This window comes from Zea mays, chromosome 2 (assembly GCF_902167145.1).
Source record: "Zea mays cultivar B73 chromosome 2, Zm-B73-REFERENCE-NAM-5.0, whole genome shotgun sequence".
Classification (NCBI taxonomy): domain Eukaryota; kingdom Viridiplantae; phylum Streptophyta; class Magnoliopsida; order Poales; family Poaceae; genus Zea; species Zea mays.
Genome location: NC_050097.1, coordinates 239,809,847 through 239,828,203, shown reverse-complemented (window position 1 = coordinate 239,828,203; position 18,357 = coordinate 239,809,847). Strand labels below are relative to the sequence as shown.

The 18,357-nt window shown below is 51.2% G+C and overlaps 1 protein-coding gene across 1 annotated transcript; it reads right to left on the bottom strand.

Annotated features, from left to right (window-relative positions):
• Positions 1–15,947: 15,947 nt before the first annotated feature.
• LOC100281253 (receptor protein kinase CLAVATA1) lies at positions 15,948–17,937 on the bottom strand. Its single transcript, NM_001154172.3, has one exon. It carries the CDS (start codon positions 17,417–17,419, stop codon positions 16,277–16,279), a length of 1,143 nt encoding a protein of 380 aa, NP_001147644.1. The 5' UTR covers positions 17,420–17,937; the 3' UTR covers positions 15,948–16,276.
• Positions 17,938–18,357: the final 420 nt, after the last annotated feature.

Genomic DNA, 18,357 nt, shown 5'->3' with positions numbered 1-18,357 from the left:
TCGCGGACAGGTAGGCCTCGACCTCCGCACTGAGGCGTCGTGCCGGAGTGAGGACAAGACAATCCAAGAATACGAACGCCGCCCATGCGGCGTACGGCGTCTTGGACGGTCCACCGGTGCGCGCGGCGCAACAGACGCCCGAGCCCAGATCAAGCGGCAGGAGGCAGCGTCGGAGGCCGCGACAGAGCCAGCTGAGCCAGCGAGCCAGGCACGCTGGAGCTGACGGCGCTTGCGGCCGACCGGTCCTGCATTGCTGAAGTTCGCCCCTCCGCAAGGCCGGTGAGTGCCTTCTCCCCTGAATGCTGATGGAGGAGACGACCTACCAGCCCATGCGGGAGGCAACCCCCCACTCAGCTCTCCCTCCGCCTCAGCAAGGATGACAAAGATCCTTGAAGCTGAGGGCGGGGCAGAGGCCACAGCCCGGCTTGCTTTTCCCCACCAAACTGTCCATTGGTGAGGGAATGCAGCCGGGCTGCACGACGAAAATCCTTGAAGCCGAACGATGGCTGAAAGGTACTGATCTCCACGAGACCGCGCTCCTCCAGCAACAGCAAGAGCAAGGCAACGCTGGGGCACCCCATCCGGGGGCTCAAAAGGCGGAAAGGTGCAAGGCATGAGGGGAGGACGAAAGCATGGCCACTGCCCAGGGGATCGTTTCCCCCTTTTATAGGCAGACCTCCTCGCTTGCGCCCCTTAGCGTCACGGGCGAAGTCCCCACTGACAACCTCCAAGGTTCTCCCCCCACGACACGGGGGCTAGAACCCACACGTCATACGAGTTGAACCGAAGCACGAAAAAGGCGAACCGCCACACGCAAGGCATGTAACCGCCCCGCGGTTACAAGCACTCTCCCGTCTTCGCAGAAATCGGTGGTCGAAAGGGTGGACTGCCATGCGACGAACGTCCAACTGCACCACATCTGTGCGTCCCTTCGGCTCCGTCCACACCCGGTGGACCAGCGCGAAGGAAGCGGGCCCGCATGTCATGTAACCGGTGTGCCGGTTACGACGTGCAAGAAGCTCCACCGCCACTCACGCCAATGCTGCGCCTCCTCTACTGCGGGACCAGTACCGCGACTCGAGGTACCCCTGTGCATGACCCAACTGTGCTGATTAAAGGCGACGGCCACGGGTCGATCAGTCGCGGGGTAGGCACGACGGTTGGCATGGTCAAAAGTGGGCCGGCAGTAACTACAGCGGCAGACGAACGGAGGCAGCAGCCAAGTCGCCTACAGGCTCGTGTCCCCTACAGAAGCGACGGGGGAGCCCTCCCTCACGGCGTGAAGACGACGCGCCCGTGCCCCATTCCTCGAACGGCTCACACGCGCAACGGGCGCCACACGAATCACCCGTCCCGTCGCATCAACTCCCCGACGGAGCAAGCAACACCTTTGGCAGGCGAGGCGGGCGTCGCTTCGCCTTCGCCATAATGACCGCGTCAAAAAAGGTGCGCCACTTTATTTAAAATTCATATCCTTCCCCTCCTCCTCCTCTCTCTCTCTTGCCACAGGGACCGGGAAAGGGGACGTTGTGGAAAGGATCCTTCCCGGCGAAGGAAGTGGGCCCTAAGCCCTCCTACTGATCAGGGGTTCGAAGGCTGGCCCCTCGGAAGGGTTCGACAGCCGCCCCAGAGCGCCCGGGCTCCGTGCCCACTACTGATCAGGGGTTCGTAGGCTGGCCCCTCGGAAGGGTTCGACAGTCGCCCCAGAGCATGCAGAGTGAGGGATGACTCTGGGTACGTTCGATACATAACCAAGGCTCGGGCTATGTGAAAGTCGCCTAGAGGGGGGGTGAATAGGGCGAAACTGAAATTCTCAAAAATAATCACAACTACAAGCCGGGTTAGCGTTAGAAATATAATAGAGTCCGCGAGAGAGGGTGCAAAACAAATCGCAAGCGAATAATGAAGTGAGACACGCGGATTTGTTTTACCGAGGTTCGGTTCTCTCAAACCTACTCCCCGTTGAGGAGGCCACAAAGGCCGGGTCTCTTTCAACCCTTACCCTCTCTCAAACGGTCCCTTGGACCGAGTGAGCTTTCTCTTCTCAATCACTTGGAACACAAAGTTCCCGCAAGGACCACCACAAGATTGGTGTCTCTTGCCTCAATTACAAGTGAGTTTGATCGCAAGAAAGAATCAAGAAAGAAGAAGCAAGAGCTCGAAAGAACACAAGCAAATCACTCTCTCTAATCACTAGGGCGTTGTGTGGAATTTGGAGAGGATTTGATCTCTTTGGTGTGTCTAGAATTGAATGCTAGAGCTCTTGTAAGTAGTTGGGAAGTGGAAAACTTGGATGCAATGAATGGTGGGTGGTTGGGGGTATTTATAGCCCCAACCACCAAACTAGCCGTTTGGTGAGGCTGTCTGTTCGATGGCGCACCGGACAGTCCGGTGCACACCGGACATGTCCGGTGCGACAGCCACTCACCAAAAGCCGTTGGGGTCGACCATTGGAGCTCTGTCTTCTGGGCCCGCCTGGATGTCCGGTGGCGCACCGGACATGCACTGTAGATTGTCCGGTGCGCCAGCATCGGCGTGATTGACCTCTGCGTCGCAGGTAGCCGTTGGCGCCGAAATAGCCGTTTCCCCGCTGTTACACCGGACAGTCCGGTGTACACCGGACAGTCTGGTGAATTATAGCGGAGCAGCTGAAGAGAATTCCCGAGGCTGGCGAGTTCCGGAGGCCGCTCTTCCTTGGAGCACCGGACATGTCCGGTGAATTATAGCGGAGTCGCCTCTGGAATTTCCCGAAGGTGACGAGTTTGAGTTTAGAGTCCTCTGGTGCACCGGACATGTCCGGTGGCACACCGGACAGTCCGGTGCGCCAGACCAGAGGAGCCTTCGGTTGTCCCTTTGCTCTTTTGTCGAACCCAATACTTGGTCTTTTTATTGGCTAAGTGTGAACCTTTGGCACCTGTATAACTTCTACACTAGAGCAAACTAGTTAGTCCAATTATTTGTGTTGGGCAATTCAACCACCAAAATTATTTAGGAACTAGGTGTAAGCCTAATTCCCTTTCAATCTCCCCCTTTTTGGTGATTGATGCCAACACAAACCAAAGCAAATGTAAAAGTGCATAAATGAACTAGTTTGCATAATGTAAGTGCAAAGGTTGCTTGGAATTTGAGCCAATATAAATACTTACAAGATATGCATGGATTGTTTCTTTTATTTTTAACATATTGGACCACGCTTGCACCACATGTTTTATTTTTGCAAATTCTTTTGTAAATTCTTTTCAAAGTCCTTTTGCAAGATAGTCAAAGGTAAATGAATAAAATTTGAGAAGCATTTTCAAGATTTGAGATTCTCTCTCCTTGTTCCAAATGCTTTTCCTTTGACTAAACAAAACTCCCCCTCAAATAAATTCTCCTCTTAGTGTTCAAGAGGGTTTTAAGATATCAAGTTTTGAAAATACTACTTGCTCCCCCTTTAGAACATAAAGAGATACCAATTTTGAAATTTTCCATCCAATTGAAAACCTCCAAATTTTTAAAATTAGGTGGTGGTGCGGTCCTTTTGCTTTGGGCTCATATTTTCTCCCCCTTTGGCATGAATCGCCAAAAACGGAATCATTAGAGCCCAACGAAGTACTTTCTCCTCCTTTGGTCATAAAATAAATGAGTGAAGATTATACCAAAGTTGGAGAGTGATGCGGAGCGACGGCGAAGGATGAGTAGTAGAGTGGAGTGGAAGCCTTTGTCTTCGCCGAAGACTCCAATTCCCTTTCAATATACCTATGACATGGTTTGAAATACACTTGAAAACACATTAGTCATAGCATATAAAAGAGACATGATTAAAGGTATATTTGTGTGCTATGTGTGCAAATTAGCAAAAGAAATTCCTAGAATCAAGAATATTAAGCTCATGCCTAAGTTTGGTAAAAGTTTGTTCATCAAGAGGCTTGGTAAAGATATCGGCTAATTGATCTTTAGTGTTAATGTATGAAATCTCGATATCCCCCTTTTGTTGGTGATCCCGAAGAAAGTGATACCGAATGGCTATGTGTTTAGTGCGGCTATGCTCAACGGGATTATCCGCCATGCGGATTGCACTCTCATTATCACATAGAAGAGGAACTTTGGTTAATTTGTAACCATAGTCCCGCAGGGTTTGCCTCATCCAAAGCAATTGCGCGCAACAATGACCTGCGGTAATATACTCGGCTTCGGCGATAGAAAGAGCGACCGAATTTTGCTTCTTTGAAGCCCAAGACACCAAGGATCTTCCCAAGAACTGGCAAGTCCCCGATGTGCTCTTCCTATTAATCTTACACCCCGCCCAATCAGCATCCGAATAACCAATCAAATCAAATGTGGATCCCCGAGGGTACCAAAGCCCAAACTTAGGTGTATAAGCCAAATATCTCAAGATTCGTTTTACGGCCGTAAGGTGTGATTCCTTAGGGTCGGCTTGGAATCTTGCACACATGCAAACGGAAAGCATAATGTCCGGTCGAGATGCACATAAATAAAGCAATGAACCAATCATCGACCGATATACCTTTTGATCGACGGATTTACCTCCCGTGTCGAGGTCGAGATGCCCATTTGTTCCCATGGGTGTCTTGATGGGCTTGGCATCCTTCATTCCAAACTTGGTTAGAATGTCTTGAGTGTACTTCGTTTGGCTAATGAAGGTGCCCTCTTGGAGTTGCTTGACTTGGAATCCTAGAAAATACTTCAACTCCCCCATCATCGACATCTCGAATTTTTGTGTCATGATCCTACTAAATTCTTCACATGTAGATTCGTTAGTAGACCCAAATATGATATCATCAACATAAATTTGGCATACAAACAAATCATTGTCAAGAGTCTTAGTGAATAAAGTAGGATCGGCCTTGCCGACTTTGAAGCCATTAGCAATAAGGAAATCTCTAAGGCATTCATACCATGCTCTTGGGGCTTGCTTGAGCCCATAAAGCGCCTTAGAGAGCCTATAGACATGGTTAGGGTACTCACTATCTTCAAAGCCGGGAGGTTGCTCAACGTAGACCTCCTCCTTGATTGGTCCGTTGAGGAAGGCACTCTTTACGTCCATTTGGTAAAGCTTGAAGCCATGGTAAGTAGCATAGGCCAATAATATATGAATTGACTCAAGCCTAGCTACGGGTGCATAGGTTTCACCAAAATCCAAACCTTCGACCTGTGAATACCCCTTGGCCACGAGTCGAGCTTTGTTCCTTGTCACCACACCATGCTCGTCTTGCTTGTTGCGGAAGACCCACTTGGTTCCTACAACATTTTGATTAGGACGTGAAACTAAATGCCATACCTCATTCCTCGTGAAATTGTTGAGCTCCTCTTGCATCGCCATCACCCAATCTGAATCTTGTAGTGCTTCCTCTACCCTGTGTGGCTCAATAGAGGAAACAAAAGAGTAATGCTCACAAAAATGGGCAACACGAGATCGAGTGGTTACCCCCTTATGAATGTCGCCGAGGATGGTGTCGACGGGGTGATCTCGTTGTATTGCTTGGTGAACTCTTGGGTGTGGCGGCCTTGGTTCTTCATCCTCCTTGTCTTCATCATTTGCATCTCCCCCTTGATCATTGTCGTCATCTTGAGGTGGCTCATCTCTTGGATCTTCTCCTTCATCAACTTGAGCCTCGTCCTCATTTTGAGTTGGTGGAGATGCTTGCGTGGAGGAGGATGGTTGATCTTGTGCATGTGGAGGCTCTTCGGGTTCCTTAGGACACACATCCCCAATGGATATGTTCCTTAGCGCGATGCATGGAGCCTGTTCTTCACCTATCTCATCAAGATCAACTTGCTCTACTTGAGAGCCGTTAGTCTCATCAAACACAACGTCACAAGATACTTCAACTAGTCCTGAGGACTTGTTAAAGACTCTATATGCCCTTGTGTTTGAGTCATATCCTAGTAAAAAGCCTTCTACAGTTTTAGGAGCAAATTTAGATTTTCTACCTCTCTTAACAAGAATAAAGCATTTGCTACCAAAAACTCTAAAATATGAAATATTGGGCTTTTTACCGGTTAGGAGTTCATAGGATGTCTTCTTGAGGATTCGGTGTAGATATAACCGGTTGATGGCGTAGGAGGCGGTGTTGACCGCCTCGGCCCAAAACCGATCCGGTGTCTTGTACTCGTCAAGCATGGTTCTTGCCATGTCCAATAGAGTTCGATTCTTCCTCTCCACTACACCATTTTGTTGTGGGGTGTAGGGAGAAGAGAACTCATGCTTGATTCCCTCCTCCTCAAGGAAGCCTTCAATTTGAGAGTTCTTGAACTCCGTCCCGTTGTCGCTTCTAATTTTCTTGATCCTTAAGCCGAACTCATTTTGAGCTCGTCTCAAGAATCCCTTTAAGGTCTCTTGGGTATGAGATTTTTCCTGCAAAAAGAATACCCAGGTGAAGCGAGAATAATCATCCACAATAACTAGACAGTACTTACTCCCGCCGATGCTTATGTAAGCAATCGGGCCGAATAAATCCATGTGTAGGAGCTCTAGTGGCCTGTCACTTGTCATGATGTTCTTGTGTGGATGATGGGTGCCAACTTGCTTTCCTGCTTGGCATGCGCTACAAATCCTGTCTTTCTCAAAAAGAACATTTGTTAGTCCTAAAATGTGTTCTTCCTTTAGAAGCTTATGAAGATTCTTCATTCCAACATGGGCTAGTCGGCGGTGCCAGAGCCAACCCAAGTTAGTCTTAGCAACCAAGCAAGTGTCGAGTTTAGCTCTATCAAAATCTACCAAGTATAGCTGACTCTCTAACACTCCCTTGAATGCTATTGAATCATCACTTCTTCTAAAGACAGTAACACCTACATCAGTAAATAGACAGTTGTAGCCCATTTGACATAATTGGGATACGGAAAGCAAATTGTAATCTAAAGAATCTACAAGAAAAACATTGGAAATAGTATGGTCAGGTGATATAGCAATTTTACCTAATCCTTTGACCAAACCTTGATTTCCATCCCCGAATGTGATGGCTCGTTGGGGATCTTGGTTTTTCTCATATGAGGAGAACATCTTCTTCTCCCATGTCATGTGGTTTGTGCACCCGCTGTCGAGTATCCAACTTGAGCCCCCGGATGCATAAACCTACAAAACAATTTTAGTTCTTGACTTTAGGTACCCAAACGGTTTTGGGTCCTTTGGCATTAGAAACAAGAACTTTGGGTACCCAAACACAAGTCTTGGAGCCCTTGTGTTTGCCCCCAACAAACTTGGCAACTACCTTGCCGGATTTGTTAGTCAAAACATAAGATGCATCAAAAGTCTTAAATGAAATGCTATGATCATTTGATGCAATAGGAGTTTTCTTTCTAGGCAACTTGGCACGGGTTGGTTGCCTAGAGCTAGATGTCTCACCATTATACATAAAAGCATAATTAGGGCCAGAGTGAGACTTCCTAGAATGAGTTTTCCTAATTTTGCTCTCAGGATAGCCGGCAGGGTACAAAATGTAACCCTCGTTATCCTGAGGCATGGGAGCCTTGCCCTTAACGAAGTTAGACAAGTTCTTAGGAGGGGCATTAAGTTTGACATTGTCTCCCCTTTGGAAGCCAATGTCATCCTTGATGCCAGGGCGTCTCCCATTATAGAGCATACTTCTAGCAAATTTAAACTTTTCATTTTCTAAGTTATGCTCGGCAATTTTAGCATCTAATTTTGCTATATGATCATTTTGTTGTTTAATTAATACCATGTGATCATGAATATCATTGATATCAACATCTCTACATCTAGTACAAATAGAAACATGCTCAACATTAGATGTAGAGGGTTTGCAAGATTTTAGTTCTACAACCTTAGCATGCAACATATCATTCTTAGTTCTAAGGTCGGAAATAGTAGTATTGCAAACATCAAAATCCTTAGCCTTAGCAATCAAATTTTCATTTTCTATTCTAAGGCTAGCAAGAGAATCATTCAATTCCTTAATCTTAGCAAGCAAATCATCATTATCATTTCTAAGATTGGGAATTGAAGCATCACAAGCATGAGAATCAACCTTAGCAATTAATCTAGCATTTTCATTTCTAAGGTTGTCAATAGTGTCATGGCATGTGCTTAGCTCACTAGATAATTTGTTACATTTTTCTACCTTTGGAGCATAAGCATTTTTAACCTTAACATGCTTTTTGTTTTCCTTAATAAGGAAGTCCTCTTGAGAGTCCAAGAGATCATCCTTCTCATGAATAGCACTAATCAATTCATTTATTTTTTGCTTTTGTTGCATGTTAAGATCGGCAAAAAGGATACGCAAATTATTCTCCTCATCACTAGCATTATCATCACTAGAGGATTCATATTTAGTGGAGGATTTAGATTTAACCTTCTTCCTTTTGCCGTCCTTTGCCATGAGGCACTTGTGGCCGACGTTGGGGAAGAGGAGTCCCTTGGTGACGGCGATGTTGGCGGCGTCCTCGTCGGAGGAGGACTCGGTGAAGCTCTCGTCGGAGTCCCACTCCCGGCAAACATGGGCATCACCGCCCTTCTTCTTGTAGTACTTCTTCTTTTCTCTCCTCTTTCCCTTCTTGTCGTCGCCCCTGTCACTAGATATAGGACATTTTGCAATGAAATGACCGGGCTTACCACATTTGTAGCACACTTTCTTGGAGCGGGGTTTGTAGTCCTCCCCCTCCATTGCTTGAGGATTTGGCGAAAGCTTTTAATAATTAAAGCCATCTCCTCATTGTCGAGCTTGGAGGCGTCAATTGGTTGTCTACTTGGTGTAGACTCCTCCTTCTTCTCCTCCGTTGCCTTAAAAGCCACCGGTTGTGCTTCGGACGTGGAGGGTTCGTCAAGCTCGTTGATTTTCTTTGATCCTTTAATCATGCATTCAAAGCTCACAAAATTCCCGATCACTTCCTCGGGGGTCATTAGTGGGTATCTAGGATTGCCACGAATTAATTGAACTTGAGTGGGGTTAAGGAAAATGAGAGATCTTAGAATAACCTTAACCACCTCGTGGTCGTCCCACTTTTTGCTCCCGAGGTTGCGCACTTGGTTCACCAAGGTTTTGAGCCGGTTGTACATATCTTGTGGCTCCTCCCCTTGGCGAAGACGGAAGCGACCGAGCTCCCCCTCGATCGTTTCCCGCTTGGTGATCTTGGTGAGTTCATCACCCTCGTGCGCGGTCTTGAGTAGGTCCCAAATCTCCTTTGCATTCTTCAACCCTTGCACCTTGTTGTATTCCTCCTTGATTAGAGAGGCGAGGAGTATGGTTGTAGCTTGGGAGTTGAAGTGCTCGATTTGGGCCACTTCGTCCGTATCATAATCCTCATCCCCTATGGATGGTACCTGTGCTCCAAACTCAACAACATTCCATATACTTTTGTGGAGTGAGGTTAGATGAAATTTCATTAAATCACTCCACCTAGCATAATCCTCGCCATCAAAGGTTGGCGGTTTGCCTAATGGAACGAAAAGTAATGGAGTGTGTCTAGATGTACGGGGATAGTGTAAGGGGATCTTACTAAACTTCTTGCGCTCTTGGCGCTTAGAAGTTACAGACGACGCATCGGAGTCGGAGGTCGATGTTGATGAAGTGTCGGTCTCGTAGTAGACCACCTTCCTCATCCTCTTGTGCTTGTCGCCTTTCCGATGCGACTTGTGAGAAGAAGATTTTTCCTTCTTCTCTTTGTGGTGAGAAGAGGAAGATCTTTTCTCCTTCCGTTTGGAGGAGTCCTTCTTCTTCTCCTTCCTCTTGGTGCGGGACTCTTCCGATGAAGTGCTCCCTTGGCTCGTAGTGGGCTTGTCGCCGGTCTCCATCTCCCTCTTGGTGTGATCTCCCGACATCACTTCGAGCGGTTAGGCTCTTAATGAAGCACCGGGCTCTGATACCAATTGAAAGTCGCCTAGAGGGGGGGTGAATAGGGCGAAACTGAAATTCTCAAAAATAATCACAACTACAAGCCGGGTTAGTGTTAGAAATATAATAGAGTCCGCGAGAGAGGGTGCAAAACAAATCGCAAGCGAATAATGAAGTGAGACACGCGGATTTGTTTTACCGAGGTTCGGTTCTCTCAAACCTACTCCCCGTTGAGGAGGCCACAAAGGCCGGGTCTCTTTCAACCCTTACCCTCTCTCAAACGGTCCCTTGGACCGAGTGAGCTTTCTCTTCTCAATCACTTGGAACACAAAGTTCCCGCAAGGACCACCACAAGATTGGTGTCTCTTGCCTCAATTACAAGTGAGTTTGATCGCAAGAAAGAATAAAGAAAGAAGAAAGCAATCCAAGCGCAAGAGCTCGAAAGAACACAAGCAAATCACTCTCTCTAATCACTAGGGCGTTGTGTGGAATTTGGAGAGGATTTGATCTCTTTGGTGTGTCTAGAATTGAATGCTAGAGCTCTTGTAAGTAGTTGGGAAGTGGAAAACTTGGATGCAATGAATGGTGGGTGGTTGGGGGTATTTATAGCCCCAACCACCAAACTAGCCGTTTGGTGAGGCTGTTTGTTCGATGGCGTACCGGACAGTCCGGTGCACACCGGACATGTCCGGTGCGACAGCCATGTCACCAAAAGCCGTTGGGGTCGACCGTTGGAGCTCTGTCTTCTGGGCCCGCCTGGATGTCCGGTGGCGCACCAGACATGCACTGTAGATTGTCCGGTGCGCCAGCATGGGCGTGTCTGACCTCTGCTCGCGCTGCGCGCGCATTTAATGCGTCGCAGGTAGCCGTTGGCGCCGAAATAGCCATTTCCCTGCTGTTACACCGGACAGTCCGGTGTACACCGGACAGTCCGGTGAATTATAGCGGAGCAGCTGAAGAGAATTCCCGAGGCTGGCGAGTTCCGGAGGCCGCTCTTCCTTGGAGCACCGGACATGTCCGGTGTACACCGGACAGTCCGGTGAATTATAGCGGAGTCGCCTCTGTAATTCCCCGAAGGTGACGAGTTTGAGTTTGGAGTCCTCTGGTGCACCGGACATGTCCGATGGCACACCGGACAGTCCGGTGCGCCAGACCAGAGGAGCCTTCGGTTGTCCCTTTGCTCTTTTGTCGAACCCAATACTTGGTCTTTTTATTGGCTAAGTGTGAACCTTTGGCACCTGTATAACTTCTACACTAGAGCAAACTAGTTAGTCCAATTATTTGTGTTGGGCAATTCAACCACCAAAATTATTTAGGAACTAGGTGTAAGCCTAATTCCCTTTCACTATGCTCCTGAGGTACCCTAGGACATTTCCGAGACCGGCGGGAACGATTTGTAACGAAATCCCACCGGAGGGAGGCATCGAGCCCTCGGACCCTGTCGAAGGGGTCTCGGTCCGGCGAATCACCCGCAGGTATTTTTGGAGCGTGCCTTCGGGCTACAGCCGACCCCTAATGAACGGGGCACAGGCGTCCACTCGGATCACCCATTAGCAGCTCACTGGAAACACCATGTTCGACGCCCTCCGAGGGCAACATGGCGCTTTCCCCCCTCCTCCTTGCAAAAAGGCGACGCAGGGGCGTATAATAAAAGTCGGGAAAGTCCTTGATCGTCCGCTCGCTCTGTGCAGAGGCTCGGGGGCTGCTCTCGCACCCGGCTACGGCCAAAAACTATTGACAGCGTCAACAAACCAGCCTGATAACTTGGAACCCAACCACGCACCTGGGCTACCGCCGGGCCACAAGTGGGAACGACCAGACCGGCCGAAGCACCACGAAAAGCATTCAGACCTCAGAGGAGTCAAACCACTCCTTCGAGGCCTCAGGGGCTACACCCGGCGGGTGCGCTCGCGCGCACCCACCAGAACAAGGCAAAAAACCGAGAAAGGCCGGTCCCCTCACCGAAAACACGGCAAAAGCCTCCAAGCGAGTACTATCACTCCCTTCGAGGCTCGGGGGCTACTGTCGGGTACCATAATTAGGGGTACCCCCAACGCTCCTAATCACGGCTGGTTAACACCCTCAGACCAACTGACGGGTGCGGTTCAAGCCAAGACTTCGTCTACCCGAAGGACGCGATCTTACCCGAGCCCAGCCTTGGGTTGGAACAGTGGTCCCAGATGAATTCACGCCTCGCCCAAGGGCCTCCTCAGACGGCAGGCGCCCCCTCGGCTCTCCCGAGGCCCGGCTCGGGCAGGCTTCGTTGTGAAGCAACCTTGGCCATACCGCCTCACCAACCGACCGCTTCGCAGGCGCATTAAATGCGGGGGATGCCTGACGACGTATCCTGACACACGCGCCTCAGTCGGCCAGGCCGAAGTGACCGCAGTCACTTCGCCCCTCCTCTTTACTGTCCGATATGACAGGAAAACAGCGCCGCTCGCTCCGCTTCGACTGCCGTGTCAGCCACCCCAGCAACGACTGACAACAGGTCACGATCAACCACCGAGCTCAAGCCTCGGGCGCAATAGGAAGCTCCGCCTCGCCCGACCTCACGCTCCAGCCTCAGGAGGAGGTCTCCGCCTTGCCCGACCTCAGGCTCTGGCCTTGGGAGGAGGTCTCCGCCTCGCCCGACCCCGGACTTGGCCTCGACCCCGGTCTCGGGAGGAATCGCATCCTCGCCCAACCCCGGCCTCGACCACAAGAGAAGTCTCCGCCTCGACCGACCCCGGGCTCGGACTGACCATGCTGATAGGGGATGCATCATTCCCCTACTCCTAGCCTGCTCAGGCTACAAGGAACAAGACCGACGTCCCATCTAGCTTACCCCGGCGACGGGTAATGATGGTGCCCCGCGTGCGCCATGACGCCGGTGGCTCTCCGCCCCTTACGACAGCAAGGAGACGTTAGCAGGGTCCTCGCCGCGCTGCCAGCTGTGCTCCTACAGGACTCAGGTGCTCCTCCGGCGGCCACACCATCACATGTACAGCGCCCAAGCTCTCCCCCGACGGCCACGTTGGCATGTACACAGGGCTTAGGCACTCCACTGCCGGACACGTTAGCGCATATCTACGCCCCCCGTTGTACACCTAGACTCTCTCCTTGCCTCTATAAAAGGGAGTCCAAGGCCACCCTGAAGGGGGGTTCGCGCGAGGGAAGTGACGGACGAGCTCTGTGTCCCCCTCTCTCTCTCTCCCTCACGCGACGCGCTTGTAACCCCTACTGCGAGCGGCACCCCTGGTGCAGGATAATACAAGGCTTGTCCCACATCTTGTGTTCCATCCCGCGCCAACCCATCTAGGCAGGGACACGCAACGACAATTTACTCGTCGGTCCAGGGACCCCCCGAGGTCGAAACGCCGACACAGCTGATTCAGGAATTTCTGCACCATTCATCCCCTTCCTTTTCCCCTGATGTCAAATGGCAACATATGAAGCAGAAGTATAGATGGCCAATAAGTACGAGGCTCGTGAGCCCGTCACAAAGCTCGCTGTTTGGGCCCGGTCCGAGCCCGGCACGACCCGGTTCTATGCGGGCCCGGGCCGGCCCGACACGAATAAGCGGGGCGGGCTCGGACAGGAAACTAGACACGGTGGGCTAGCCAGGCACGACCCGTTTACCTATAAGCCCGTTAAGCCCGCTTTTTTGCACTAAAACGTGCTTACCGGCCCGCCTAGCCCGCTTTTTCGTGCTAAACAGGCCGGTCCGGCCCATTTAGACCCGCACTGGGCCGGGTGCGGACAGAAAATCGAGCCCGCGGGCTTAGACGGCCTTGCCCAGTTTTCTAACCGTGTCTGACGGACCGGGTGGCCGGTTTGGCCATCTCTAAGCATAAGCTTGTCTGGTGCAAAGACAACATGCTTATTGAAATTGAGCCCTGCAATAGAAATGGTACTAAGTTTTTTTTACATGCTGGTGATGACTAAAATATTACAGTAAGGAATATTTACCTTATTTCCAAGATAACCCATCAGTCCTCTACCCACACAAGAAACTTTCACATCGTCTCTTATTTCATTCTGCACCCAAACTGTGAGAAATATGCCAACCATTTGTTTGCTGGCAACTCAGCAATACCTGAAAGAAGCCACATGCGTACCCAAAGGGTTAGTTTTAAAGGGATTGAATCCCAAACAAGTGGTACAGTTAAATGCATTATGAGGCATTCACAATACCTAGAGCTGTTTGATTGATCATCAATTTTGTCCAGAAGGTGCAGATGCACTGTAGCTATGAGGGAACGGTGAAATTTGTGCAGCATCACTCGCTTCTGTATCTCTATGTTATCCTCATCAGGCGATCCATGGCAGCGCATATTCCCATCAAAATCATTCGGTCTATGACATTAGTGTGTGTTGTGCTCTATGCCATTTGTTTCAAAATATGGCAACTATGTGCACCATATTTTATAACATTATGGTACCTGTGTGAAAACCATGGCCTATGCCATTTACACAATGGGATAACCATCGCATTATAACATCCATTTCATTTACACATTTCGTTTCGGTGCGGCTGGGCTGCTTCTGCTTGCAATTAAATTCTGTGTAAAGATCGTGACGAGAGAGAGATGACGGTTGGGAAAAAGAAGAAAACGAATGCTGAATGGATCTTGGTCGTGATCCATGACGAGCCGAGCCTTTTTCATGAATGGGCCCAGTTTGGGGGGTAACAATAAATGGTTGGAGTACAGAATTCTGCTTGGATCTTGGATGGAACTTCAAAGGCATCCATGGAGGATGAGAAGATGGAGGATTTGACATTGACAGAGAGGGCAATAAAGGGGAGTGTCAATGTTAAGCATGCTCCTGCTGACAATGGTGGTGTGGAAGAAGAGGAGGTGAAGAATTTGAGCAAGGGAGAGGAAACTGAAGTATATCAGGAATTGAGGGAAAAGGTTTCACCAGGGTCAAAGCCTGATGGTGTTGGAGAAGTGGACGGGCCGTGCCAAAGTGAGGCCGGCGCATCGGCAGCCCATGTGATGTGATGACTGGGCCGATCGATCCACCATGAGCACCAGGGTGGACGGCCGCCTGTTCGAAGAACCTTTGGGCCGAACCTTCCGGCGGGCAGGCAGAAGATGCTTTGTTCTGTCGTCGAAGGGCATGAAACGGGGCCACCGAATGGCAGATGGTGAGCTGAAGAGTTGTACGTACTGCGTGCTCTGCTGGTGCTGGAGACTTTGGATTGGAGTAGTCGCTGACTCGCTGATCTCAGCCCCTTGGTGGGCAAGGCAAGCACCCTTTCGTCTGTGTCTGTGCCATGCCTGCCAATTAAACTGCGCGTTATACGCCTAGTACCTGCCATAGCCAGCCTGTCTGCCTCGCATTATTGGGTACCTAAAGGCCATTTATATTATATACATACATAATGCTCATCCCTCTCTACCTACCCTACCAAAATGGAGTGATTAGCTGAAACAGGATGGCTGGACTGGCTTTCTCGGACGGACGGCAACTGCTCCGCGCCTTTCCCACCGCGCGCCACCGGCCCTTGCATGCCCATGCACGCACGCACGCACGCTGCCGTCAGCGCCGTCGCCGTCGCCGTCGCCGGAAGCCGTCTCACCGACGTGTCCGATTGGGCATCGCATTGAACGCACGCAGGCACAGCATGGACGCGTCGGAAGAACATGCAGCAGTTGTTGAACAGTGATCTGAATGGAGCGGCTGTACTACTAAGCTGGAGCCAGCCAAGGTGATGTGGTCATCTGCAGCTGGACGCCTGGACGCCATTGGATGGGCATCTGCAGCTTTTATTTAATTCGGCAGTGTACTTGTTTGACCCCTCCCACACACACATGACACATCCTAATCAGCCATCGTCATTTGGTGGTGGCGGTGGGCTGGTGGCCCTCATGACCTGGATTATTCACTCGCTCCTGCTGCTACCTGCTTTTGTTTAGTCTTCCTAGCCATTTTATTAATGTATAAAATGTTAGTGGATGCATGTTCTTGCTGCCTTTCTTTTATTTTCTCTTCTTGCCGTTAGGAAGCTTTTCTCTCTTCATTGATTAATTACCATTGGTTGATTGCCTGATTGCTTTGTTCACTTGTTCTATGGACTGTGTGGTACCCGTCTTGGGTACCTTCCAAGCCAAGAAATCAAGAAACTGAAGGAAAAAAAAAAGGTATAAGGGAAACTACAAGAGATTGTTGGTCACTGGTCAGTGGGTAATTGAATTAACGCTGTAAAATTCACTATAGTTTCTGTCTACAATATATCCCACCAAATACTCCAATCGACACCACTCCTGTGGAAAGTAAGGTAAAAGAAGAAGAAAAAAAGAATTACAGCTGTATAATATATACGGTCGTTTTCTGTTTACGGATTTACCCCCCCTCTCGGTCTCACTCTCACATCCCTCACCACACGTCCACACAAGCGAAGTTTACAAGCCCCGACGCGGCGAGCCGGCGGCGACTGTCTCCCTCTCCTTCTGTCTCTCTCCCACCGCCGGCAGAGCCAGAGTACGCATGGATCTCTAGTAGTGCGGCGGCGGCGGGGCGAAGCAGCCGCTGTCGTCGCAGCGCACGGGCGGGCGGTGGAGGAAGGCGAGGCACTGGTCTGCGGGGCGCTGGTCGGGGCGGGCGGCGATGCAGTTCTGGCGGTCGTCGACGTGGCGGACGTCGAGGCAGCGGCTTGGCTCGGAGCAGAAGTAGTTGTACGAGTAGGTGAAGTTGCGGAGCGCGGGCAGCGCGCAGACGCCCTCGGGGACGTGGCCCCACAGCTCGTTGCGCGCCACGTGGAGCTGCTGCAGGCTGTGCATGCCGGCCATGGACTCCGGCAGCATCCCCTGCAGCTGGTTGGAGCTGAGGTCCAGCACGGTGAGCTCGCGCAGCCAGCCCAGCTCCTGCGGGAGGCAGGAGCGGAGGCCCGAGTTGAGCGCCACCAGCTCGGCCAGCGTGCCCGCCATGCGGCCCACGCTGCGCGGGATGCACCCGCGCAGGCGCAGGTTGGCCAGCACGAGCACGGACGCCGGCGAGTTGCCCAGGCTGTCCGGCAGCTCGAAGTCGAAGGCGTTGTCGTTGAGGAAGACGGCGTCCAGCGGCTTGTCGAAGAGCGCCGGCGGCACCGGCCCGCGCAGCTCGTTGAACCGCAGGTCCACGTACTTCACATTTGGCAGGCACAGGATGTGCTGCGGGAACCCGCCCGAGAGGCGGTTGTTGCTCACGTCCAGCTCGTGCAGGAGCCGCATCTTGGGGAGGGACTCCGGGAGCGTCCCCGCGAACCGGTTCGAGTTGAGGTGCAGCAGCGCTAGGTCCGCCAGCAGGCCCAGCTCCTCCGGGAGCGTCCCCGCCAGGTCGCCGTGGTTCAGGTCCACCCCGGCCACCGTCTGCTCCCGCGGCTCGTCCGGCGCCGCCGCGCAGTACACGCCGAAGTAGCCGCACACGTCCGGCCCGCACCAGCTCCGCGTCAGGTTCTTGGGGTCCTCCGTCACCGCGCGCTTCAGCGCCTGCAGCGCCACGTACGCCTTCTGCAGCCGCGGGTTGTTCGCCGCCGTCTGCTTGCTGCCCCCGGGCTGCGGCTGCGGCTGTGGCTGGCCGGAGACGGCCGCCAACGACGACGACAGGAGCAGCAGGACCACCGTCGCCGCCGCCGGCGAGGCCACCTCCTCCTTCTTCATCGTGGCGGGGCGCGCTCTGCCTCTGGCTTGCGTTGCCGTTGCCTTTGCCTTTGCCTTTCGGCGTTCCGCTCTCTTGCTGTTTGTTTGTCCTCCGCTTGTGTGCGTTTGCGCTTATTGCTGATGCGTCACTGCGAGTTCGGTGTTTATATACACGCACAAAGACGCGCTTTGGTTTCGGCTGCCATTTGTAAAGTTGACCGGTGTGGCTGTTTACTTTTTCTACGAAATTGTATTTTTCATCTGAATTTTTTACGCCTTTTTTTCTTGTTCCGAAAGTTTGGCGTGTTTTTGTGATTGGCTGGTTCTCATGCTGTGTCTTGACGGAGGTCACGGCCAATCGCGGCGGGCGATGTGGACGGCAACTGTAGCCTGTAGGTGGTGGGAGTAGGAGTAGTAGGGGGGGGGGATCATGTGGGTTAGTTATGATGATTGAAGCGTATATATGATTATCAAATTAAAATTAGTTCGGCGGACGTCGAGGGCAGGCCTACGATGATCCGGCCGGGCGTGTCTGTGTCTACCTTGTGTCGTTGCCGCGTCATTGTCTCCAGCTTTATTTATTTATTTATTTTATACGTACGAACGAAATCACCTTTTTGTAAAACGGTGTAACCACCTGAAGATGATGTTGGTTTGGATAAAATACGGTTGGTTTGGTTTGGTTTGGTTGGCCCGCCGTGGCTCGTGCGTGGGCCCAGGAGGAGCAGGCGTCCAATGGTACTTCCTGCTTTCGGATTCGGATGGATTGACGCGCTCTTCGAAACGTTCGCGTCACATGTACTCCAACGCACTGTGAAACCGGGCTGCCTTTCTATTCAATTTTGAATATCCAGAGAATTGAATCCCCTCTATTTTACTGATCACCGAATTTTTTTCTTTTCTCGCTGAGCCACAATTTTAAGCTATCCACCACCCCCAACGGCCCCGTGAATGCGGAG

Coding starts and splice junctions, on each gene's coding strand:
- LOC100281253 (NM_001154172.3), bottom strand. CDS start 17,419: ATGAAGAAGGAGGAGGTGGCCTCGCCGGCGGCGGCGACGGTGGTCCTG.